General features: G+C 45.6%; 1 protein-coding gene across 1 annotated transcript; it reads left to right on the top strand.

Annotated features, from left to right (window-relative positions):
• The first annotated feature begins 1,554 nt into the window (after positions 1-1,554).
• On the top strand, positions 1,555-26,984 carry LOC121863346 (T-box transcription factor tbx-9-like). Its single transcript, XM_042361971.1, has 6 exons — positions 1,555-2,227; positions 21,794-22,000; positions 23,141-23,332; positions 25,553-25,715; positions 25,998-26,165; positions 26,977-26,984. Exons 1-6 carry the CDS (start codon positions 1,790-1,792, stop codon positions 26,982-26,984), a joined length of 1,176 nt encoding a protein of 391 aa, XP_042217905.1. The 5' UTR covers positions 1,555-1,789.
• The last annotated feature ends 584 nt before the right edge of the window (positions 26,985-27,568 follow it).

The raw sequence follows: 27,568 nt of genomic DNA, 5'->3' as shown, positions 1-27,568 counted from the left end.
AGTCCTAAGTCGCTCGGAGCGTCGAGGTGCACTGTGGGGCGGATCCTCGTGAGGTGTAGGGGACTTGTCCTCGGTCAGGGGGCCAGCAGCAGGGGGTGGGACTGGCCAGAGGAAGCGGCGGTTCCTCCACCAGACACGGCCGCTCGGCATCCAGACCTTTTAGTCCCGCGACCGGCTGACGCCCATCACTATGCCCACCTTGTCCCAACATGTCGTCGTCGGGTCCTGGATGCGGACAAGGGCACCAGTCTCTTCGGAGGCGTGGTGTGAGAGTGCCGGGTTAGGGTGGCCTAGGCCATGTAGTGCTGTCCACTGAGTCCACAAGTGTGCAGGTAGCGTTAGTGGGGACGGGCTGCCTCGAGAGGGGTTGAGGGTGTATAACTGCGGCATAGAATGTGGCAAGAGCCCTGCTGCTGCGACTGCGGCAGTGGCTGCTACTTGCGGGGCAGTCCCTGAGGCTCCGGGCGGGGCGGTGATGGCTGCGAGGCGGTCCCACATAAGCTGGGCTCGAGCCTTCTCCAAGAGGTTGCTGTTCTCGGCGTAAAGCTCCATGTACCCTCTTAGCGGCGTCCCCAGGTATCGCGGGTCCACCAACATGGACTCCAGCGTGTCCCTCTCGAAGTCTGTGAGCCTTGATGAGTCTCTGAAGCCTTTAGCGAAGGGATTACTGTCGATCTTGAGTTTGGTGATGAGTTGGTTCTGGTAAGCGGTGATGGCGGTAAAGATGGTCTGGGGGAAGATGTAGGTACGATGGTCCTCCTGATCCAAGTCATTGATGGGTCTAGAGAAGCCTTCCTTTAGGCATACCAAGTGGATCCTCGGCTGGTACCGGTGCATAGAGTTCAACATGATCTGGCCATGTTTGTCCATCTCGTTGTTGGTGAGTTTGACCTTCTCAAAAGACACGATCTGCTTCTTGAGTTGGTCATCACTCTGTACAGCGGGTGGACACTTCAACCTGAGTTGTTGGCAGCTAATTAGTGGAATATGAGGTGCCAGTGATGTACCAATCTAGTAGTTGTGACTTAACATTGTACCCCTCAGTGTAGCGAAGGAGCCCAAGTTCTCACAAACCAATGCGCCAGAAGCAGATGAATAACTTACATTTTTGACTGGATACGCTAGACTGCGCAGGTGCAATACAGGAAATTTGCCCTCGCATAAACAATCTACATCTCGTGCGGAAAAAAAAAGTCTACGGCCTGCCGCTTGACGGGAGAAGAGAGCTGACACCAAAGCCATCAGCCCCTCATATGCGAGGGTCAGCTGGGAGAGGCTGACGACCGAAGCAAGAGCAGCTACCATCTGCCCTGCAGCACCCCGGACACCACCTGCACGGGGCCCATCTGTGGGCGTCAGCGGGCACGCGAGGACCTTGTGGGCGTGTTTGGGCGTGCTTCCTGCGTCAGTGATGCTTGAGGGAGGTCTCGAAGAAGCCATGTCTGGGTGTAAGCCGCACGCCACCGACTTCTCTATTGCGGCTATCATGTCCCGAGGGTCGGCGGCGGCGGCGGCAGCAGCGGCGGCATCTGGGCTGTGACACGCCACCTCCCCCGGCCTTCCCCCTCTAGAGAAACTCACGGAGACGAGCATCAAGTCTGAGGATGAGGTGGATGATGGAGCCGACATCGAAGCTGAAGATATCGACATCGACGTGGTCTCTGACAAGGGTGACTGTGATCTCGACAGTACCAAAGACGCACTCGACCACCCTGGTTCTAAGTCTCCTGAATCGACCTCCTCCGACTCTCACTCCAACCACAAGACGGACAAAGCCTCCAAGTTGGAGATGAAGACCAAGGGTAATTGTCCTGAGCTGGAGAGCAACGACTGCCACTTGGAGACGAAAGAGCTCTGGGAGAAGTTTTTTGAGCTCGGTACAGAAATGATCATCACTAAAACTGGAAGGCGTATGTTCCCCACAGTCAGGGCGTCCTTCATGGGACTTAAGTCTGAGCATAGATACGCGGTGCTCCTCAACATTGTTCCCGTTGATAACAAACGCTACAGGTACGCGTACCATCGGTCGTCATGGCTGGTGGCAGGTAAGGCTGACCCACCACCACCCTACCGCCTCTACGCCCACCCCGACTGTCCTTACTCCGGCGACCAACTCAAGAAGCAGATCGTGTCTTTTGAGAAGGTCAAACTCACCAACAACGAGATGGACAAACATGGCCAGATCATGTTGAACTCTATGCACCGGTACCAGCCGAGGATCCACTTGGTATGCTGCAGCCAACTCTTCGTGCCTGACACCTGTCAAGATCCCGTGCTTGATCCAGGCTTCCTCACATTCCTGGCTGTGCGCCTTGCAGACGTCGATCTCCTCCGACAAACTCTTCAAACGCACAAAAGAGTCGTCAAAGGATTCATTCTCCGCCTGCTTGCAGCTGGTGAAGGCGCGGCGATGCAAAGCCTCGTTATTCCGACCCTTAACGTGCTCCTGCAAAAGGTCGAGCACATCCGTCACTGAAGAGGTAGAATCGGGAGGCACTTGCAACGTGTGCTCCAAAACTCTCTGGGTCTCCAGCGACAAACACATCAGCAGTTGGATGAGCTGTTTGTTTGGAGGCATGCTGTCAAGGTCCACCATCGTGGAGTAATCTGTCCAACGCCGCCTCCACTCACGAAAAAGCTGAAACGTGACGTCTGGTGAGAGGGCGGGTGGGGGTTGAACAGATGCCTTGGGAGCTGTTGGAGTAGCAAGAGTACCTGGAGGACACTGGTATGGTGGAGGAGGGAGGGTACTGGTGTCTTGGTGAGCGAGTGAGGGAGGGTGGGTAAACGCCAGGGTCGCCAATATTACATCAAAGCGCGCCTTTTCCTCCTCTCTTCGTGTCTCCTCCCTCTGAAGTTCCATTTCTCTGCGTCGCTCGTCTCTGTAGTCCATCCACCTCAGAATTGTGGCAATGTCCGTCGCTGTAGGTGAAGGGTGAGGGGCGGTGGGCGAAGCTCCATCTGTGCCCGGTAGAGGAGAAGGTGGTGGGTAGTCGTGTCTCCCATCTTGACGTCCCTTCTTACGGCCCATCTTAGTATGCTTGAACTGCGCTGTTTAGTATATAAAGTGGCGCCTCATCAGCTCGAACCACATATATATGACATAAACAGCGCAGAAATAACGCATAGAGTCCACTGTTCTGTCCGTGAGTGCGTGCGTGCGTGTGTGTGTGTGTGTGTCTCAGAGAGCGGAGCGTGGTGGCTCGCGGAGGCAAGACCGTCAGTGTCTCCCCGGATGTCACACGAGAAGGGTGTACGCCTGCGTGCTCCGTGGGTACCACAAAAAAGAGGCCAATGCTCAACTCTCAGCTCTAGACACACTAATACACTGACACTAACACTGCCACCGTCACTAAAAAGCACTGTGACGGCGCAACACTGCACGTCGCGGCGAAACACAACGCAACACAATACACTAGTCGACGTGCACATCGCCGGCAGATGTAACCGTCGGCATTGTTCACACGCTTGTAAGTCCACAGATCCTACTCACTGCGCCATGAAGGTTCCAAGTGTTCCCTGAAGAAAGCAAAGCAGTGATGGGTAGGGAAACACCGGGTAACACTGAAGTCCATTTATTAACGGATAGGAGAAATACAAGTGGTGACTAGCGTGTGCCTTGCATGAGGCACGGAGTCAGACTGAGACTGCCTTGCCATATGGCAGCCTCGGGGCAATGTTGCCACATAACACGTGCAGTGTTGCCACGTAATTACATATATAAATGCTACTCGGCACAGTAGCTTATTTACAAGGTTGCTACTCGGCACAGTAGCATAGATACATAACCTACACTATCTGCTGCGGTTGCGTACAGTTCAGGTGTCGTCGAGTCTTCTGTGGACAGAGTGATGCATATTTGTGTGCCGGGAGTTCAACCGCACATCTCCTCCCAGAGAAATCCCGGAGTTGAGTTTCCAAGGGAGATAGAAGATAGGTGCTGCAGGAGACTGGGGCTGGTCCGTTGGTAATGCGTTTTTAAGGCGTCCCACAGGGTGACAAATTTCTTGTTCTCTGGAGGGTTGGAAGTAGTCCGTGGGCAAGGAGGAGAGCAGGGCACCGTACTTTTGCTCGTCAGTAGCTTGTGAGCCGATGAGGATTGCTTCCACATGATCTAACCAGTCCTCGACGTTGTTGTTGAGAGTCGGTAGAGAGATCCGTCCGTCCTCCATCCTGTGTGAGTGCGTTTTTCCTGGGGTCACCAGTTGTAGGGTTACGTGATGTTATGTTGTCTCGCACTCAGGATGGGATGGATGGAAACTCTAGGTGGTGGTTTTCTTATATAAAATATATTATATACAAGACAGTCTGGTGCTGGAGATGCCGTGTGGTGAGGAGCTTGCTCAGAAGACACGTTCAGTGAGTAGCGTGTTTTAGAAGGTATCTGTGCAGGAGCTTCGTTAGAGGAGATGTTGCGTGTTGCTGTCCTCCAGGTTGAATGAGAGCTGGACAGCGAGGAGCTTGCTCGGAGGAGGTGTTGCATGTTCAGGAACGTAGGGTAGAATGCCTCTCAATGGAGACACTGAGAGCTTATATACACAGCAACCGGAAGTAAACCCATGGGAACTCGCCGGTTGCTGGACTCCGTTGCTAGGGTAAACGTCGCAGGTGGCGACCCCTCCCCCGTGAGGTGCTCGCTGGTTGCTAGGATACTGTCGCATTGGAATGCGGCTACGCAGTTGTAGGGGAGAGATCCCCTACAGGGGAACATGGTGAGCATAGCGTGCCCATCCAGCTGATTTTTGGGGGGGGGGAACAATAAGCCCCCCCCCCATTTGTCGTTTAGGTAAAAGGTCAAAGAACAAGAATATTTCGTTCAGTAAATCAACCACGTTACGGATAGAGGCAACAAAGCGGGGCCCTGCTACCATAACACAGATTAGAAGCAATTATCATAGTAATAATAAAGATCAATATTATTGTTATTATTAAGCCGACGATTACAAGTCCATAACATGGTAAACCGGTGGGCTTAAGGCTGAGTAGATCTGTACAGAGTCTCCACCCCCCCCCTCCCCAACAGCAACAACCATGAGGGGTATGGAATCAGGGACTGAAGCAGCACCAGGAAGTATGTTGACATGCAGTTACTGCAGGGCAACGTCAGATATAGATTTTTTTTTTTACGGGAATTAGCCCACCTAGACACAGGTCACTGACCCACATCGGGGCCTGGGGGGCGAAAATGTAATAATAATAATAATAATAATAATAATAATAATAATAATAATAATAATAATAATAATAATAATAGTAATAATAATAATAAATAATAATAATATTAATAATGATGATGATGATGATGATGATGATAATAATAATAGTAATAATAATAATAATAATAATAATAATAATAATAATACCAATAATAATAAAGAACCACAAAGAAATACAAAATGAAAAAAAAAAGTGAGGAACAATATATGTATGTTGTGTTGTCAATAGTAAGAGAAACAATTGGAACCCTGCAATTGTGTGTAAATGAGGCAGAAAGTCAGATCAGCAACCTGATCTGACTAAGTCTAAGGGGATAACTTAACTATAGTCTTAATTTTAAAGGTTGCTGCCACCAGAACCCCTCTGGGCAGTATGTAGCTCGTTAGGTAGCGGGCAGAGTGGACTAGGCATTGAGTTAGATTTTTCATTGACTAGATCGATAAGGGGAAAGAAGGGTGAAACCATAACATGTCTTAACTAATTTATTCCTTATAAAACATACTGCATTCCGGTAAAATACAAATAAGTTGGCCTTCCTCAGGAGAACAACGATGATTTTGGTTACCCTTCTTACAATATCCTTTAACACTTCGGACTGCTCCACCTGTATGGAATATAGCACCTTAGGTCATTATACATAGTAACACCATCTCACCTCCCTGTAGCACCAGCTCACCACACCTGTTATACTCCACACCTGCAAGTATGGGACTCCTTGTAATTTCTAGGTACACGTATCAGGCACCTCGTTCACACACCACCCTCGGTGGGTAGAGACACGAGGGTTTCACCAAGAGACATACCAGTACAGTTTCTACGTGGTATTATCGGTCGCTCCAAGTGACGACCGCGGAGTTTCTCGCGTATTTCATTATGTATTCCTACTTATGTGATGTGTGGTGGTATGCCGGGAATCCACAGGTTCACAGTGGATTAGCATAGCTGGGGGTAATCATCTCACATGGTGGGACGTTCACAGGGATAATGGCCGCCGTTCTGGTGAGTCAGAGCGCGCGGGGACCTGGGCTGATGAAAGGAGCAAGCACGTCTCAGAAATAATGCCTGATGGGCCGTTATCACACACCCTAACATTAATATTTCACTTTCTTCATCAGGCAAAGGCTCAAGGTATTATAACTACTATAAGTCTTGTTTTAGGGCTGAATACAATCCGATGAAGTTCACTGACCTGGGTTGATGAAAGGAGCAAGCGCTTCTGAAGGCCGATGCCCCTCCCCTCCGCTCCTCTCTGTTTAGGCCAACAGTTTCCAATCTTTATTTTTTCTTTGATTTCTTATGGTTCTCACATCTCCATTTTCCCGTTTATTGTGACCCGGTGTCTTATAAACCCATATTTTAATCCTAACTTACATACTACAATACGATTCGGGCTTGACAGTTTTTGGGAAAATTAAGTGGGTTATATGAACAACTCACACCTGTAGGCCGGGTACAAGGGACGCCACCCTGAAACAAAAGCCGAATGATCATAGCGTGGGTATATCTACTTCACTTAAAACTGTAATTAGGGATCCTCCCCTCACACATTGCACTACTTGAACACAGACTTAAGATTCTCTGATCACTGTTCATGTCATGGGTATACGCCACGCGAGGATACGAGGTGTATTAAGTTCACACAGATGCACACAAGATATTTCCTTTCAAGTTTAGTTTCTGGGTCACTTCCAACACCTCACATAGTTCTAATACATTTATCCTTTTCCCAGACCATTGTTCTCATGTATTTTCATATGATATCTGCGGAAGTTATGTTCGCTAAACGTTGACAGACATAAATAGTATGACCTTCAAACCACGATCTACACTTAGCCAGGATAGTACACTAGCCCGGATCAATTGGGCTCTCACAACCATCTTATAGATACCTTGAGTTTTCCTTAATGCTATGAATACATACAATTAATATTATATACCCGTAGCTGGGTACAATTCATCATATAATTCCGTAACATTCATTAGGTGAGTTAGTCTTTATCAACGATTCCCATTTTCTGAGATTCCACCAGCACGGTGGATTTGAATGTTATGTAGTGTAATATGAATAAAAAATTTTTTAGGAATGGCAATGATGTGCGCAGTACAACAGGGAGAGTATGTTTTTGAAGAATCCAAGTGGTGTAAAATTAAATTGAATGGAGAAGACTTACTAATTGTTGGGTGTATCTAGAGATCCCCAAACTGTAGCTTACCAAACCAAAGGAACCTAAGAGCCTTAATAGATAACGTAGCAATGTTCAACCTTGGCCACCTCCTTATCATGGGGGACTTTAACTATGGCGACATTACTGGAGAAACAAGTTCACACCAAATGACTTAAATAACCCTGCTACTCTTTTTGTAGAAACTCCGAGATACTTTTCTGTTTCAACATGTTAAAGACCCGACACATTACAGAGGGGAGCAAACACTCAAACCACTGGACCTCATCATAACATACGAGGAGGGTATGGTGGCCAAACTGCAACATCTAGCCCCAGTGGGCTGGTGCCCACTGGGGTTATTGTGATGTGATGAGGAAGGAGATGAGGGGTATCAATTGGCCTGACTCACCAAGGCATAAGAAAGCAGACACTATGCTGAATATCATAGCTAGTAAAGTGAACCATTTGATCGAGAAATATACAGTATATCCAAGACCACAAACCTGTAGTGGATTCCTCCCCTACAAACGCTTGTCGCTGAGTAGCCGACCCCGCGAATTCCCCAGTGTATGCCTCGTGGTCTAGGTCAACCAGCGCCGCCTTACATGACGGAGGTCAACTATTAAGCCACGCCTACCTCCTATATAAGGCCTGACCTCGTGATGACCTATCTTTTTCTACCTACAGCCAGTCTTCAAGTAACACCACCTCCTCGGGTCCTGCCTGGCGGCCCTCGCTCCCGCCGGCGAGCATGGCGACCCACAAGCTGGTCCTCCTCTGAGCATCCTCACCAACCAGCTCTCTACTCAATGCTTGTAACCACGCTGCAACTTCCCAGCACCAAGCTGCAGTGTACATCTAATACAACATGTATACAGAGAGCACATTGTGAGTTTCCTTTCTCCATCCCATCCTGAGTGTGAACCAAATAACCTGTACCCCACAAACCCATTGCCTCCAGGAATACAGTACAGTATACATAAACCATGCAACAGTCGACAAAGTTAAGAAGAAAACCCAGAAATTCAAGGCGTTGGTTAGGTCAAACAATGAGCAGGACAGGAGGATGTATGCAAGAGCCAGGATGCCTGCGTCTCTCTCTGAACTAGGCTTACAGTTTCCAATCTTTAATTTTCACTATGATTTTATTCTGGTTTTCATATATACACTTTCCTATCTATTGTGACCCTATGCCTTATAATTATATATCTTAATCCTAAATTACATACTGAAGTAAGGATCTGGTTTGCCAGTTCCTGGGGAAATTAATTGGGTTATATCATTAACTCAAAACTGTAACCCGGGGCAGAATGGACACCAACATAGACCAAGCCTAGCGTCGTATTTTCATGGCGTGAGTATATCCACTTCTCTTCAATCTGTATTTAGGGATCCTCCCCTCACACGTTGCAATTGTTGAACACACTCATAAGATTCTCTGATCATTGTATTGTTCATGGTTATTTGTCACATGAGATAACGAGGTGTTGTGGGGTTCAAGTTGTTTGGTTCACACTCAGGATGGGGTGGAGAAAGGAAACTCACAATGTGCTCTCTATATACATGTTGTATTGGATGTACAATGCAGCTTGGTGCTGGGAAGGCAGCATGGTTACAAGCGTGATGTAGAGAGAGATGGTTGGTGAGGATGCTCACAGGAGGACAGCTTGTGGGTCGCCATGCTCGCCGGCGGGAGAGAGGACCGCCAGGCAGGCAGAGGAGGAGGAGGTGTTGCTAGCTGGTTGGTGTAGGTAGAAAGAGACAGGTCACCACGAGGTCAGGTCTTAAATAGCGGGGGTTGGCGTGGCTTAGTAGTTGACCCCCGCTCCGTGGTGTATGGCGGCGCTGGTTGACCTAGACCACGAGGCATACACTGGGGAATTGGTGGGGTCGGCTACTCAGCGACAAACAGCGTTTGTAGGGGAGAAATCCACTACAATACTCCCCCTTCCCTCCAGGCGGTGTAGGAGACTTGTTGTCTGCAGAGTTGCTCAGCACATGTGAGGCAGAACGGGCGGTGCATGCCTCATGTGAGACAACGGCGATGGCGTGGATGAGCCGGTCGCTGGATACAACTGTCTATATACACACTATCTGTGGGAGAAGAGAGGGAGAAAAAGGGTGTGTGGAGGCGATGAATGTTGTGCTTCCCTTACGGCAGGTACAGAGTCGTCAGATGCGCCTGCTGGGGTGTGTGGGCCTGGGTCAGGAGCAGGGGCTGCGTCAGCAGAAGCGGATGAAAGCTCGTGACAGCAGCAGGGTGCAGGATAATTAGCAGGGAGTACCTGAGGGAGAAAAGAGGGGTGTGTGGGTCCGCACTCAGGAACAGAGGCCGCATCAGGGGCGGCAGGGGTTACTGTCGGGCCGGAGGCGGCGTCTGAGGCAGGACGGGTGTGCTGGTGTCGGAAGAGGAGTGACTGTCTGCTTAGAGTAGCAGAGCTGCTCTAGGGTGTCTAACCTGCGGTGTAGAGACAGTAGTTGTAGAGCCGATGAGAGCTGCTCCTGTGTGGATAAGCCAGTCTTCCATGTTGCTTGAAGACTGGGAGCGTGATCAGTTTCTCCTCCATCCTGTGTGAGTGCGAATCTCCGGGAGTCACCATTTGTGGGGTATGGGATGTTTGGTTCACACTCAGGATGGAATGGAGAAAGGAAACTCACAATGTGCTCTCTTTATACATGTTGTATTGGATGTACAATGCAGCTTGGTGCTGGGAAGGCAGCATGGTTACAAGCGTGATGTAGAGAGAGCTGGTTGGTGAGGACGCTCAGAGAAGGACAGCTTGTGGGTCGCCATGCTTGCCGGCGGGAGAGAGGACCGCCAGGTAGGCGGAGGAGGAGCGAGGGCCGCCAGGCAGCAGCGGAGGAGGAGGTGTGTTGTTGGCTGGTTGGTGTAGGTAGAAAGAGACAGGTCACCACGAGGTCAGGTCTTAAATAGCGGGGGGTAGGCGTGGCTTAGTAGTTGACCCCCGCTCCGTGATGTATGGCGGCGCTGGTTGACCCAGACCACTGGGGAATTGGTGGGGTCGGCTACTCAGCGACAAACAGCGTTTGTAGGGGAGAAATCCACTACAATACTCCCCCTTCCCTCCAGGCGGTGTAGGAGACTTGTTGTCTGCAGGGTTGCATAGCACATGTGAGGCAGAACGGGCGGTGCATGCCTCATGTGAGACAACGGCGATGGCGTGGATGAACCGGTTGCTGGATACAACTGTCTAGATACACACTATCTGTGGGAGAAGAGAGGGAGAAAAAGGGTGTGTGGAGGCGATGAATGTTGTGCTTCCCTCACGGCAGGTACAGAGTCGTCAGATGCGCCTGCTGGGGTGTGTGGGCCTGGGTCAGGAGCAGGGGCTGCGTCAGCAGAAGCAGATTAGGGCTCGTGACAGCAGCTCGGTCCACGACAGCAGCAGGGTGCAGGACATAAGCAGGGAGTACCTGAGGGAGAAAAGAGGGGTGTGTTGGTCCACACTCGGGAACAGAGGCCGCATCAGGGGCGGCAGGGGTTACTGTTGGGCCGGGGGCGGCGTCTGAGGCAGGACGGGTGTGCTGGGGTCGGTAGGACGTGGTGCTTGGGGCAGGAAGGGGAGCTGGTGTCTGCTTAGAGAAGCAGAGCTGCTCTAGGGTGTCTAACCTGCGGTGTAGAGACAGTAGTTGTGGAGCCGATGAGAGCTGCTCCTGTGTGGATAAGCCAGTCTTCCATGTTGCTTGAAGACTGGGAGCGTGATCAGTTTCTCTTCCATCCTGTGTGAGTGCGAATCTCCGGGAGTCACCATTTGTGGGGTATGGGATGTTTGGTTCACACTCAGGATGGAATGGAGAAAGGAAACTCACAATGTGCTCTCTAAATACATGTTGTATTGGATGTACAATGCAGCTTGGTGCTGGGAAGGCAGCATGGTTACAAGCGTGATGTAGAGAGAGCTGGTTGGTGAGGATGCTCAGAGAAGGACAGCTTGTGGGTCGCCATGCTCGCCGGCGGGAGAGAGGACCGCCAGGTAGGCGGAGGAGGAGCGAGGGCCGCCAGGCAGCGGCGGAGGAGGAGGTGTGTTGCTGGCTGGTTGGTGTAGGTAGAAAGAGAGCGATCACCACGAGGTCAGGTCTTAAATAGCGGGGGTTGGCGTGGCTTAGTAGTTGACCCCCGCTCCGTGGTGTATGGCGGCGCTGGTTGACCTACAGTAGACCACGAGGCATACACTGGGGAATTGGTGGGGTCGGCTACTCAGCGACAAACAGCGTTTGTAGGGGAGAAATCCACTACAGTGTATTAAGCTCACACCGAGGCATGCAAGATATTTTCATTGAAGTATAGTTTCTGGATCACTCCCAACACTTCACATAGGTCTGATACATTTATCCGTTTTCCAGATCATTGTTCTTTTATATTTTCATCTGATACCTGCGGTAGCTATGTTCACTAATCGTTCACAGACGTAAATAGTATGACCTTCAAACACGATCTACCCTTATCCCATATAAGAACATAAGAATGGAGGAAACTGCAGCGGGCCTATTGGCCCATATTGGGCAGTCCCGTTTACACCCAACCCCTATTGCTCATATGAGCATCCAACCTATGTTTGAAGCAATTCAGCGTATTCGAGTTAATGATGGTATTTGGTAACTTGTTCCATTCATCCACTACTCTGTTTCCAAACCAGTGTTTACCTATTTCACGCCTAAATCTAAATTTGTCTAATTTAAAACCATTGTTACGAGTTCGCTCCTGGTTGGATAATTTGAGTACCTTCGTAATGTCCCCTTTGTTTAGCCCTGTCTTCCACTTATACACCTCTATCAGGTCGCCCCTCGCTCTACGTCTCTCGAGGGAGTGCAAATTAAGATGCTTTAACCTGTCTCTATACTCAAGGTTCCTAATACCCGGGATTAGTCTTGTCATTCTCCTCTGAATTCTTTCCAAGGATTCTATATCCATTCTGTAATACGGTGACCAGAACTGAACTGCGTAATCCAGGTGTGGTCTGACAAGAGCAAGATACAGTTTTAGGATGACCTCGCTAGTCTTGTAACTAACACTCCTTTGTATGAACCCAAGTACTTTATTAGCCTTGTTACGAGCAAAAACACATTGTTTACTTGGCTTAAGGTTCCTACTTATCATTACTCCTAAATCTCTCTCGCAGTCGGATTTCTCTATGGCATCGTTGTTCATCTGGTATCTGGTTTCCCTGTTTACATCTCCTATACTGAGTACTTTACATTTGTCGACGTTGAATTTCATCTGCCATTTTTCAGACCATTCGAAAATTTGTTTAGATCTTCCTGTAGTTTTGCCGAGTCCTCGTCAGATTTGATAACACGTCCTATTTTAGTGTCATCAGCAAATTTACTTATGTTGCTGTCTATGCCGATATCTATGTCGTTTATGTATATAATAAATAATAATGGTCCAAGTACTGAGCCTTGGGGAACTCCACTTGTGACGTTGCTCCAATGGGACTTAGTGCCGTTAATGCTCACTCGCTGTTTCCTGTCCTGTAACCACGCCCTAATCCATTTAAGGATGTCACCTTTGATGCCATGAGCTTCTACCTTTCTAATTAGTCTTTCGTGGGGACTCTGTCGAAGGCTTTGCTAAAGTCGAGATATACCACATCATAATTGTGCCCCTCGTCCACCGATTCGAAAACTGATGAAAAGAATGTTAATAGATTAGTTAGGCAAGAACGTCCGCTTGTGAAGCCATGCTGGGAATCATTGATCAATCGGTGCTTCTCCAGGTGATTTCGAATAGAGTTTGAAATGATTGCTTCCAGTAATTTGCCTACTATTGATGTTAGACTGATTGGGCGGTAGTTAGAGGATAGTGATCTATCCCCCTTCTTGAAAATCGGTATTACATTCGCTATCCTCCAGGATTCTGGTACTACACCTGTTTTAAGGACATGTTAAACAACTTTGCTAAGGGCATACTAAGCTCTTCCTTACATTCCTTTAATACTCTGGCAAATATCTCATCGGGACCAGGTGACTTATTAGGCTTTAGTTTGTCTATTTGCTTACTAACATCGTTACTAGTCACTACTATCTCACTTAATTTGTTTTCTTCACTATCTCTGAATAGAGTCGGTGCCTCGGGTATCATGTTTAGATTTTCGGTGGTGAAAACTGTTGAAAAATATTTATTCAAATTATTGCTCATTTCTCCGTCGTTATCAGTGAGCTCGCCGGAGTCTGACCGTATTGGTCCAATCTTTTCTCGTGTTTTAGTTTGATACATTTGGTAGAATCCTTTGGGGTTTGTCTTCGCCTCCCTTGCTATCCTTACCTCATTATTCCTCTTTGCTTTCCTTATCTCGGTTTTAACTCTACTCGCCAATACCCTATAATAGTCCCGGAGGTGAATTTCGCCACGATTTATCCTTCTACCTATAGCCTTCCTTTGGCCAATGATGTTCTTTAAATAATTATTTATCCATTTAGGGTCATTGTTGTCTGATCTGAGTTTTTTGTATGGTATGTTCTGCCTTTGTGCATTAGGTAACTCACTATTTAAATTATCGTGGAACTCGGCAATCTCAGATCTCGTTATCAGGTCGGTGTCATCTGTCAGGTTCACGGCCAAGCGCGACACCCCCTCTCTCAGCTGCCTCTTTAAACTGTCAAAGTTTGCCCTTCTGAAATCTGGTACTTTAGTGGAATTTTCCTTACGTCTGCCCTGAAAATCTAACTGGAATCGAATTTCTTTGTGATCGCTGTTTGCTATGAGTACATACATTTAATATTATATGACCGTACCTTAATACAATTCGTATAAAACATACAGTAGATGAGTTATCCTTTACCAACGTTTCCCGTTTTCTGAACTCTAAAAGTGCGGTGGATTTGAATGTTATGTAGCGTAATATGAATTAAAGAGATTTTAAGGATGGCAATGATGTGCGCAGTACAGTAGGACTAAAAAGGAGTTCCAGAGACTGGTTGCAAGCGAGGTCAAATTAAACCCAAAGGCGTTTTACCGCTATGCAAAGTCGAAATTAAAAACACGAGTAGAAGTATCAGACCTGAGGCTTGAAGATGGTAATTAAGCAGATTCTGACCAGGACAAAGCTGAGGCATTGAAAAGTTTCTTTTCCTCGGTGTTCACAAGAGAGGATGCATATAATCTTCCTGCATTTGGGGACAGACGGTTCGACACAGCACTGTCCCACATTGTGTTCACAGAAGAGGTTATAAGAAATTCACTGTCAAAGGTGAAGGTTCATAAGAGTCCCGGCCCTGACATGGTGCATCCTAGAGTGCTAAGGGAGTTGTGCAGCGAGCTTGCTGAGCCCCCCGAAGATCCTGTTCTGTAAATGTCTGAATGAGCAAAAGGTCCCCAGTGATGGGAAAATGGCTAGGTGAGTCCTATCTTCAAGAAGGGCGATCGACACTACACGAATAAATGTAGACCGGTGAGCCTGACCACCAAAGTATATAAAGTATTTTAGAGCATTATAAGAGATGCTAAGATGGAACATCGAAGAATCTTATAAGGGATTGCCAACATGGGTTTATGCAGGGGCGCTCCTGCTTAACACAATTTTTTAAGGTACTGGATATTTGGACTTAACTTATGGAGCAGGGTGGTAATATCGACATTATTTACCTAGATTTTGCCAAGGCTTTCGACAGTGTACCCCATGAAAGGCTGAAAATTAAACTGGAAGGGTACGGGATTCGTGGAAAAGTTCGAGCGTTGATCGGAGACTTTCTCCAAGACCGCAAGCAGTGTGTGGTGATTAATGGTACGAAATCATCATGTGTACCCGTCACAAGCGGGTACCACAGGGCAGTGTATTGGGCCCGCTGTTATTCGTTTGCTTCCTAAATGACGTGCCTGACGCTGTACATTCCTCCATATAAATGTTTGCGGATGGCGCCAGTTATTTCGGGAAATTAAGCACCAAGCAGACTGTGAAGAGCTGCAGAAGGATCTCTGTAAGCTTCAAGAATGGCCGAAGGAATGGCTGCTAAGATTCAATGTCACGAAGTGTAAGAGGATGCACCTGGAACGTACCAACAGTAAGGAGGCGTATCATATGTCCCAACAGGATTAAGAAACTGCACTATTTGAGACTGAATGTGAGAAGGACCTAGGTGTGTATGTTGACAATGAGCTGAAGTTCTCGGGCCATTGCGAGAAGAAGGTAAATCAGGCAACTAAATCATTAGGTCTAATAAGAAGGTTGTTCAGATATCTAGACGGTCCGTCCCTCGTAACGATCTTCAAGAGTGAGGTGCTTCCCCATCTGGAGTACTGTCACCCCGTCTGGTCCCCGAAATATGCTATAGGGACTGTCAGTTGAGTGAAAATGTCCAAAGGAGGGTCACCAGTCGTGCCTACACTTCGGCACCTCAACTACCCTGAGAGATTGGAGCGCCTGAGCTTGCCTAGCTTATACTACAGACGGGCAAGGGGGGACCTAATTGAGGTGTATAAGCATCTCAAGGGGCACTACTCTCTCGAGTGTCCTTACCTGGAGCTGGCGGACGCTCGCCCTACAAGTGGCCACAACTCAAGGTTGAAGCAGCCACAGGTCCAGAAAACTGTGAAGGGTAACTTTTTCGGAGTGATAGTGTGATCTCTTGGAACAATCTGCCAGAGAGTATCTAATAATAATAATAATAATAATAATAATAGTAATAATAATAATAAAAATAATAATAATAATAATAATAATAATAATAATAATAATAATAATAATAATAATAATAATAATAATAATAATAATTAACGGTTTATTGAAAGAGCATGGCAGCCGGAAGGCTGAAAATATACAGTTACATAATTGGGGAATGGGTCTCTTGATGTACAAATTATATACAAGCAGCATTATATACAAGCCATTTCAACATAGTGACAGTGCAAAAAGTAAGATTGACTAGGAGTGAATACACTGGTTGATTACAAGTTATTGATAATTTTTACAATGGTTGGGACTAGGCTGTTCTTATAGCGATCAGTTTGTGCTCGTATGGGCTGGATGCGGTTGTGGTGTCGAACAGCAATTCTCGAGCGAATGATCTCAGGTGGTAGTAGGAGCCAGTGTCGGAGATGGTGCAGAAACTTCTCACCAAATTTGCAGATGAGGTCGTGGTGATGGTCAGTGAGAGCCGAGAGGGTCAGTGTGTTGAGCGCTTCTTGATATGTGGAGTAGGAAGGGGAGAGAATAATCTTGCATGCCCTCTTTTGCACGTTTTCTAGGTGTTTACGTTGTGTGGCGTTTAGGGAGGAAGACCAGGTAGGGGAGGCATAGGTGAGCTTGGGAAGTATGAATGTTGAGTAAACACTGAGGAGCTCGGGTTCAGGAACTCCGAGGGACTTGAGTACCGGAGGAGGTGGAGACGGAAACTGGAGGATTTGACAACTTCACTGACATGTAGTTTCCAATTTAGTTTGTTGTCTATGGTGACGCCGAGGAGCTTCGTGGAATCTACAACCTGGAGTGTGTTGCGACCTAAAGTAATGGAAGGGGGTGGGACAACGTCGGAGGAGAGGTTGATGTGCATAACCATGGTCTTGGTATGGTTGATGGTGACATGGTTGTTGGTGGCCCAGTTTTGGAGACTGTTCAATAAATCCTGAAGGGCGGTATAGTCGGGAGCAGAATTGTTGACGCTGACCCCAATGGTGGAGTCGTCGACATATTTCCAGCGAGCAGGGATTTCTCTTAGGGCATCATTGGTAAGCATAAGGAGGCATAGTGGTCCCATCTTGGTGCGTGCTCCAGTGTTGGTCAAGTCTGGACTTGAAAGAGCTCACACTCGGCTGGCAGGTTATAGTTTGTCTTATATCAAAATTACAAAGCAGAAGATATTTGAAGAATCAGAGCAAAGGATATTTTCATATTAAGTTCTTATCATACTGATTCAAGCTATCAGTGATAATGTTTCAAATACTCTGGCAAAGTTATCAGAGGCACACTTGACAGTCATCAGCACAAATCAATTTATGCCATTTAGACTTAAGAAAAAAAAACTTGCACCCTCATCTCCACCAATTTTCCGTCAAGTTTCAGCAACACTGTATCAGTCAATGAACTGTACACATATATATTTACCCTTAAAATTCATTATAATTTATAAATGTTAAGTAGATATGAAACTGATCTAACAATTATACTAATATATTGTTGTCCGAATCACAATATTTTCTCCTCTATTTGTCATAAGCGTTGTAGTGGATACTCTCCCCTACTGCCATTAGTCGCTGATCAGCGGATCCCGCGTCGTTTCTCTGACAAGCCTAGCCGTCTAGATTCACGGGGGGTCGGTCACCAGCAACGCTTACTTCCGGTTTTACTTCCGGTGGACGTGTATATAAGCTCACAGCCTCGCCGTGAAATGGAACAATCTAATAAAAACCATAGACACCACAAAGGACTCAAAAAACTTCTGGTAAAACATCAACAAACTACTTGGCACGAAAAAACAGACAATAAACTACATTAAAGACCATAACGGACAAAAACTCTACACAGACCATGAAAAAGAAGAAGCCTTCAGAGGAGAATGGAAGATCTTCAGAATATCAGAAGAAGAAAACGAAAGTTTTGGCGAAGAACACGAGGAGTTAATTAATGACTGGCTAAGAGAACAAAACAATAGACTAACTCCCTACCACACAGGAAACCCAGAAAGACTAAGACCCAATAAATTCATAAATCACGACGAACTATTACACTGCCTACGCAAATTTAAAGAAAAATCCCCTGGAATGAGCGGCATAACCCGAAACATGTTATTAAACCTGCCCAGCAGACCAATGGAAGCTCTGATAAATATTTACAACCCAACCTTATCGCTGGTTACTTTCCCGATGCCCTCAAGCGGGCAAAAATGATCTTCATTCCCAAGGAAGGCAAGGATCCAAAGCAGATAATAAACTACAGACCTATATCCTTACTGGAAATAACCGGGAAACTCTTGGAACGCATACTAAATAACAGACTAGATAAGTTCCTGGTTAACCACAACAAACTCAACCCAAGACAACACGGCTTTAGAAGAGGTAGAGGAACCCAAACGGCAATAGCAATAATAACAGAAATAGCCAAAGAAAAACAGCAAGGAAACCAAGTAAACATAGTCTTAAGAGATGTGGCAAAGGCATTTGATAAAGTGTGGCACAACGGACTAGCATATAAAATACTAAAACCAGACCTACCTGCAGAAATAGAAAGAATCCTATGTGACTACCTTCAAAACAGGACAGCACAGCTCCAAATTGGCAACCATTTAGGTCCACCCTTCGACCTAGAAAGCGGAGTGCCCCAAGGAGGCGTCCTATCCCCAACACTATTCTCCATATATACGAGCAACTTACCTGAACCAACGCAACATAGCGAACACATTATCTTTGCCGATGACATCACACAAATCATATCATATCCAGGAAAAGCAGAAGCAATGATGGCACGCCATACGGCCTTAGCAATAAAAAACATAAACGACTCCGAAAAGAAGTGGAAAATACGGACAAACATCAACAAATTTAAAATCATACCAATTGCCAAGAAAAAAGTCGAACCAATAATAGTAGATGGAGAAATTTACCCATACACCAACGAAGGCATCATCCTGGGACTGAAACTCTCAACAAATGGTTACCAGAGCTTCATCAACGAAAAAGTCCACAAACTACGTAGCAAACCGTCAGAAATAAGAAGATTTAAAAAACTGAACATACCAAACAAAAGGAAATTATACACGGCACTAATAAAATCAGTAATGTGCTACCCGCTTGTACCAACCAACTCATTTAGCGCAACGAGAATCAAGAAACTTCAAACGGTACAAAATAAAACCCTAAGATTCATATATAACATCAGTTACGAAAAAAGAGTAACAAACGAAGAACTCCATAGAAGAGCCAACATTAACGCAGTAAACGTAGACATCTACATCCAAGCCAAAAGAACATGGGAAAAAGTACGAGAGTTAGACTCAGAAACTGTAGCAAACTGGCTCGACAACGAACCAGTAAGAAGAGCAAGAGAAGAACACGCTTGGTTCAGATTAAGCAGAATAAGAGTCGACAACCCACCACCAATACCAAAATACATCTAAAAATTATCAAATTCAATACAAAAACAAAAGAACTGTATAGCCACTAAATACTGTACCTTCAAGTCAAGCTTCAATCTTTCAATTAAACCAAAAAGATAGGACCACCTCCTTGTGAACAAAGGTAGCAAGTTGGATCCTACACCTCTTCTTAGAAATTAAACTTCCCTACTATAAACAAAACGCTTCATTAAAAGATGAGAGTGATCAAAGGACACTATCCTTGGCCTCTCCAACCCTTGTTTTCTTGCCCCTTCCTTCCACTTTTATTAAAACAAAAGATACGTTGCTCAGCCAGCTCCACAAGAACCTGGCTAGAGGTCATCACCCCTTCCTTGGAACAATGGTTACCTCAAAATAAACATATTTTTAACTAAGTATGACAAAGGCTTGAGAGCTAGAACCTAATCACGCAAGATGTAAGTTCAAATATAATTATTATAACCTCAGCACATCTGGTTGAGCCCGGATACTGTCAATCTCTTACTTTCCTTCACTTTTCCTCCCTCTTTTTCCTTGGTCCTAAAACAGTCCTCCCTCCCTCAAATTGCCACCAAAGTACTTCCAATCCTAATCCCTGCCCTCCCACTCAGCATTTCAAGCAATAGCTCTCTACCTCATCTACTGACGTCAAGTCAAGTTAAGAGGGCAGACAACACCAGGCTCTTAAGCAGAGAAGACTTCTTCTAAAGATCCTCCACAGCAACTCCTTTATTACGAAGCAACTTCACAGCACCTGACTGCTCTGTACATATAATATATATAAAGAAAACGCCATTGTGAGTTTCCTTTCTCACCTCCATCCGTAGTGCGAGATCTCCTCCATGTACATATGTATGTGAGCCTAACAAAGAGAAAACAGACAAACACAAAGATAAATTAGACAACTGGCCACATATATTACGCTACAAAGTAATACAGAAACCTGCTGCAGTGGTTGACTATACATGCAAAGCTGGACTTGTTGATAAAGCTGACATGATGCTCACAAGTGTCAATTGCATGAGGAAATCTCTAAAGTGATACAAAAACTTTTCTTTAGCATCCTTGATTTGTCAATAATAATTTCTTACTTCACCTTTCTTGTGAAAACAGGCAAAAAACCACCACTGCTAGACTTCAGAAAAGCAGTTATAAGGCAAATGATTGCAAAATTTAGTATGCCTATTCATACCACAAGGACTGGTAGGAGTTCAACTGCTGTGTCAAACCCCATAAGACTGACTTCACGGCACTTCCCGGCAGAAGTCCCTGCAACAGATGTCAGCTTCAAGCCACGCAGAAGATGTCATGTATGTGCACACACACTAAGGCGTAACAGACGACGCCAAACCACTCGTTGGATGTGCACTGAGTGTGATGTTGGTCTCTGCCTCCCAGATTGTTTCAGAGAGTACCATACTGTGAGATGGAGTATCATTGTACGATATGTTTTCCCATGTGTGGAGGAGGGAGGTTGTCTGTGGCAGCGCCTGGTTGCCAGTCACTGTCTGATGCTGCAAGAGTAAAGTCTCCAAAGAACCTGGTCTATTATTCAAACCTCTCACATGGCGCAGGGAGTAGGATGCCGGGACCTGACACGCCATAACAGCCCTGATGAGGACGCCAACATGGCCCCTACACGTCCACGATTCTCGACGCCCTCAAGGAGACGCCAGGACATCTATACACCGGCGGGGAACACCACGCGCGCCCAGCAGCAGACCATGAGTGCATTGATGGCTCAGATGGCGTCTCTAGCTACTGGCGGCCCCGGTCAAGCCCCTACGCCGGTTATGAAGCCCTCAGCAGCGGTCGCTCCAGAGAAGTGTGAGGCAGAAATGCCAGCAGCGGCGTTTAGGACGTGGAGGTGGTCTAAGGAGTCGTGGGTGATGTTGAACGGATGGTCACAGCTGGTGGCTACACTCCACATTTGCCTGAACTGCGTCTCTGCACTCCAAAGGGTGGTTGACTCGAGATATCCTAGCGGTCAGTGGGAGCAGCTCTTGCCGAAGGAAGCCCTGGACATCATCAGTGGAATGGTTCTTCAATCGTCAAACCAAGCTGTGAAATGGAACGAGTTTTTCAACACCAAACAAGGTGAAGAGGAGCCCATAAAAAGGTACTTTCAACGATGCTTCACAGAGGCAGTGGAGTGTGAATTTAAATTTCCTACCTGTGATAACGACCTCTCTGAGTACATGATATTATGTAAAGTTATGGTGGGCCTGAGTAACCCAGTGTGGAAAAGGGAAATTTTCCAGGGGAACTCGAGTTATAATAGAGTTGAAGTGCTTAGAAACAAGTGTACGTTATTTGAGGCAGCAGTGAGAGATGCTGCTGTATTGTGTCATGCGTCTGGCCAGGCAGTGGCTGGAACAGCCACAGAGGCAGTGGCTGGAACAGCCACGGAGGCAGCGGCGGTTGGTGATGACGTCACGGGAGAGTCTAAGGTAGCTGGCGCCCGACCTGGACACCCCAGCCGCGCGCAATGTGGGAACTGCGGCGTGACACATGCCTCAGGCAAAAGCAATTGTCCTGCAAGTGGGGCCACATATCGCAATTGCTCTAAGGTTGGTCACTTCAAAAGGTGTTGTAGGAGTAAGACAGCCCTAAGTGCTTCTGTGGATGTCAGGTGCTGTCACAGTGGCAGCAGCCCAGCTATCCCGCCACCCCAGGTTACAAGTGTTTGTGACCCAGGCTGGGGGCTGGGTGCTATGGTGTGTGTGGCAGGGCCATCCCTGCTCCAGAACATCGGTTTGTGCCTGGGGCATCTTCGGGCCCGTAATGGCCTGAGGGACGTGGCAAACAAACAGCTCAAGTGTCTGGGGTCTGCCCCCTGCCGCCTCAGTGTGAGCGAGGGGTCCGCCGTCCAGGAGGTCTTCTTCATAAAGACAGCCAAGGCCCTCTACCTGTCATTGGAGGCCTGCAAGTGCCTCAACTTGGTGCCTGTCGACTTACCGCTCCATAGACGTGCTGTGGCTGCCATGAGCGATGGACGGGAGCAGCACACTGCTGACGACCTACCTCTGAAACCTGGATCTGGGAGCAGTCGAGTCCCTCCTAGGCCAGTTGAGATGCCCTTACCTCCTTCGGAGGAGAATGTGGCCAGGTTGGAGGCATGGCTGCTCACGCACTTTTCATCCACCGCATTCAACACCAGCAGGTCCCCACTGCCAGTCATGACTGGTCCCCCTCACCGTATCCACCAGACATTCGGAGCGACCCCCCACGCCTGTCACACTCCTGCTCCCATTCCGAAACACTGGGAAGCGGAGGTGAAGGCCCAGTTGGAGGAGGACGTCAGGAGAGGCGTCATCCAGCCAGTGCCTGCTGGTGAGGCTACGGAGTGGTGCGCCAGGATGGTCGTGGTGGCCAAGAAAAATGGTCAGCCCGGCGCACTGTAGACTTCCAACGCCTCAATGCAAGCTGTCGGAGGGAGACGCACCACACACCTGCACCATTCGACATGGTGTCCGGGGTGCCAGTGCACTCGTTCAAAACCGTCGCCGACGCCTTCTGGGGATTTCATCAGGTGGAGTTGGAGGAGGAGAGTAGACACGGGGGGAGGTGTTCCGCCAGCTGGCTCCCCTAGCTGTGGGCGCGCAGGTGTGTGTGCAGGACGCCGCTACCAAACTCTGGGACAGGACGGCCATAGTGGTGGAAGCCCACCCTAACAGGCAGTATGCCGTCAGGTTGACTGGCATTGGCAGGGTGTCCATCTGCAACAGATGCCACTTGTGATGCGGCGCCACCTTAGTGCCTACCACTCCTGTGGTGCACCACGCTATGCCTCCTGGCCCCCCTTCTGTGGTGCCCTCTGTACCCGCGCCCTCGCTCGCACCCCCAGCCCCTTCCCAGTCGGCCGTGGCCAGGCCTGGGAGAGGCTGCAGGCACCCACCCGGGTTGGTTGGCTGACTTTGTGGTGTAGTGTGTGTGTGGTGTAAATCTAGTTTTGAGGTTTTATTTTCTTTCTGTTTTTTTTCCCTTTCTTATTCGCTCTCTCCGAGCTTACGAACATGTCATTGTTTGTTCGTTTTCTTGCATTATTGTTTTTTATCACTGCATTGTTTTCCTTTTGTTAGTTCAATTGTGCATTGTCATTTCCTTTTAACTTGGGGGTAAGATGTGAAATGGAGTACCATTGTACGATATGTTTTCCCATGTGTGGAGGCGGGAGTTTGTCTGTGGCAGCGCCGGGTTGCCAGTCACTGTCTGATGCTGCAGGAGTAAAGTCTCCAAAGAACCTGGTCTATTATTCAAACCTCTTGCACATACAAATGTTAAATTTTGAAGAATGAAAGAAAAAAAAATCAAAGGGGTAAAAATGTAAGAATTGAGAAGAAAAAATGATATTTATTATTTTTTTATTCATTTGTCGTTCAATGGAATTTGATTTTTAGATGAAAAATTATGATGTTGAATATATTATTTTTTATGAATTCCTTACAATGGAATTTACTTTTGCAAGCATCATACACACACACCCTTCCGTCTTCTCCATCATTTCTTTCTTTCCTCCCAACTTCCTCATACTTCATTATATACTACATTATCCTACTCTTTCCTACCATAAATTACCATATCTTTTCCTCTCTTCCTTATTATTATTATTATTATTATTATTATTATTATTATTATTATTATTATTATTATTATTATTATTACTACTATTATTAGGTATATACATCACACTGATACAGTCACCAGTCAGGGACCATGTATGCTGGAAAGTAAGAGTCTGAAAATATACGTCTGGCTAATAGTACATTTTTTGCATGTTCTCAGAGCAATTTGACACTGAAAATATAATTCTGTGATATTTTGTATAATAAATAAATTGCAAGATGTAAGCTTACTGTATGTAAGCTTATGTCTGGCGGCGCACAGCACTTGGTAGACATTTTTAGAACTTGAAAGCTGTAGTACAGTTCATACATGGTATAAAACATTTTTGGTGTTTCTGGGAGAATCAGGAAAAAATGGGATAAATTATCTGACATACATTGGCTAATGCTGTTATTTTATACTAATTTTCCAAATTAACAAGGCATATGTAGAACCATCAAAATGTTTAATTACCACGCTGAGTGGGTAAGCCCCGCAGGCTCGCTGCTCGAGTATATGCCGTTATGACTATAGTGTCACTGTAGCAGTTAAAAGTGAAGTCTAGGTAAAAATGAAGTGTTTGTCCAACATATCGTACGGCACTCCCGGCAGAACGCTCTGAGATTCCGTGGTGAGCAGAGCTGGTGAGTGGCGACTGATAGTAGCATTATACTGTATTCGACTTCCATGCATTTGAATGTATAATAATTCAATTAATTAATTAAGTTGTTGGAAGTGAAAATGCAGTGAAGCCAGAAATATTATAAAATATAGATAATAAAGGGAAATAAATATATACCAGTCCAGTGTATAAGTGGTATAATAGGCTAGTAAACTCTGATAATACAATTAATTAATTTAGTATTTAAAATTTAATTTACTGGTAAACATAAAATTCCATCAGTTTTTTAGTGAAAGTTAAATCGTAAATTCGATGATGTGCAGAATGAACCTGGTAGAGGTGTGGTTATATTAGTGAGGAATTCTCTTATTTCTCTTGTAGACAATGTAAATTTTTCTAATGGTCATTTGTATGATAAAGCTATATGGTGAGAGATCATTATGAAAAGGAAAAATATACTAAGTGGTGCTGTGTATAGGGCTCTTATTACAAGTCGTGAGAAGAATATTTTATTGAATTACCTAATCAAGTTGTTTCCTTTCCTTGTGGATGTAATGTTAAATCTCCTTGTTTTGCTCTACTAGGATACTATTCCTGTTGTCTTCTCGTGGACGTTTGAACAATCCAAACGTATTCTGCTCATATATGGGTGCTTTGTTGTGCATAAGCAACGACAAGAAATAATCGCATCCGTGAAAAATGCATATTTTGCCTACTTTGGAGTGAAATAGGTGATTTAGATAAACCATGGTCGCCACATAAAGTATGTCGCACGTGTCTTGAAGGTTTAAGACTGTGGAAATATGGTAAGAAAAAAGTTATGCCATTTGGAGACCTTATGGTATTGCAGGAGCCTAAAAATCATGGTGATGACTGTTATTTTTGCTCTGTGAAGATAGAAGGATATAATGCAAAAAAACAAAAAAAACAAGGAATCATTTATCCCAAAATTCCATCTGCCATGAGACCAGTGCCACATGGTCCTGAGGTTCCAGGCCCCATTCCGCCAGATGTGTTGCAGTCCGTGTCATCAGAATCTGACCATGATTCATCGTCAGGTAACGGAAGTAATGATTATCAACCTGAAGATATTCGTGATTACCCGAGGTGTTTACCCAGAGTGAACTTATCGATCTGGTTAGGGATTTTATTTTACCAAAGGAGTCTGTTGAACTTTTAGGATCTAGGTTGAAATCAAAGAAGTTGTTGACCAAAGGGACATATTTTTCATGGTATAGGCAACGTGAACAAGAACTAGTTCAATTTTTCAGAGGAAGGCTCCTTGGTTTATTGCAGTAATGTGTCTGCTTTAAGTGACTATTTTGGCATATCCTATACAGCTAATGAATGGAGGTTGTTCATCGATTCTTCAAAAACAAGTCTCAAAGGAATTTTACTTCATAATGGAAATGTATTTTCATCAATTCCTGTGGCTCACTCTGTTCATCTTAAGGAAACTTTTGAAAAGTTGCAGATACTTCAAGAGAAAGTTCATGATAAAGATCATGGTTGGTTGGTTTGTGGAGATTTCAAAGTCAATGCTTTATTGCTTGGTCAACAGAGTGGATACACGAAAATACCATGTTTTTTGTGTGAGTGGGACAGCAGAGCAAGACGTGAACATTGGGACAAAAAACACTGGCCACCTAGACAGGCTCTTGTGCCAGGTTCAAAAAATATTCTACAAGAACCATTGATTGACACTAAGAAAGTGCTGCTGCCTCCTCTGCATCTTAAATTAGGGTTAATGAAACAATTTGTAAAAGCCTTAGATAAGGGAATTTCCATCAGTTACATATGAAAAAATCAAAGCTGGCATTTTCGTGGCCCCTCAAATACGAAATTTAATGTTGGAACACCAATTTGAAGAATCGATGAACCAGTGTGAGGAAGAAGCATGGAATAGTTTCAAAAATGTTATGTATAGTTTTTTAGGCAATAAAAAAGATCTAAACTATCAAAACATTGTTGAAGGTATGTTGAATAACTTTAAAAACATGGGTTGCAATATGAGTGTAAAAGTGCATTTCTTACATTCCCATCGTGAGTATTTTCCTGAAAATTTTGGTAGTTTAAGTGAAGAGCAGGTTGTAAGATTTCACCAGAACATTAAGGCCGGTGATTAAGGAAGTGGAAAAGAAGTATCAAGGAAGGTGGAATGTGAACATGATGGCAGACTACTGCTGGATGCTGAAGAGAGATTGTGCAGTGAAAAGATTGCCAGAAAACCGAAAAAAAAAGTTTCATCCACCCTTGAAGTCAATTAAATTTTTTCATACATATTCATATACTGTATACCATTTAGTTCTGTATTTGCAGGCAAATAGCCTTAATCACAATATTCTTTAGGTTTAGTTAACTTTGAAGACTACTGAATTGTCTCATTTGTATTATCTTGTCATATTTGTATATTGTATTTGTATATGTATAAGTTATATTATCTTGTCTGATTGGTAATAAAGTGTGACGCGCTAGAGCAAAACAAAGTTTATTTTTGAAATCCTTGATAAAAAAGCGAATCAGAATCACGTCTCAGTTTTAAAACATTAAACTTTTCTTAAAATGCAGACCGGTAGCAAGTCAATCCTACACTTGCCCCATACAACATAAATAAGCACACCCACACCTTCCTTCCAGCCTGGTATATATGGGGTTCAAAATGCTCAGCATAGGGAGATCTAAATGTTTATAACTTTCGGGCGCGCTTTGTCCTGCCTTTAAGGTAACACTCACTAATCTGTATTAATATAATATCATCCACACAACACCCTGACCTTAGGGTAACACTCACTAAATTGTATTAAAATAATATAATTTAAGCAATACCAAATGTATAAGCACGTACGTGTTATAGGAATGCATGTCCATCATCTCAGGTAAGCAGAATTGACTTCAATTGAGGTTGACTGTG

Source organism: Homarus americanus, unplaced genomic scaffold (assembly GCF_018991925.1).
Source record: "Homarus americanus isolate GMGI-L3 unplaced genomic scaffold, GMGI_Hamer_2.0 scaffold40248, whole genome shotgun sequence".
Taxonomy (NCBI): domain Eukaryota; kingdom Metazoa; phylum Arthropoda; class Malacostraca; order Decapoda; family Nephropidae; genus Homarus; species Homarus americanus.
This window is presented reverse-complemented; position numbering and strand designations above follow the sequence as displayed.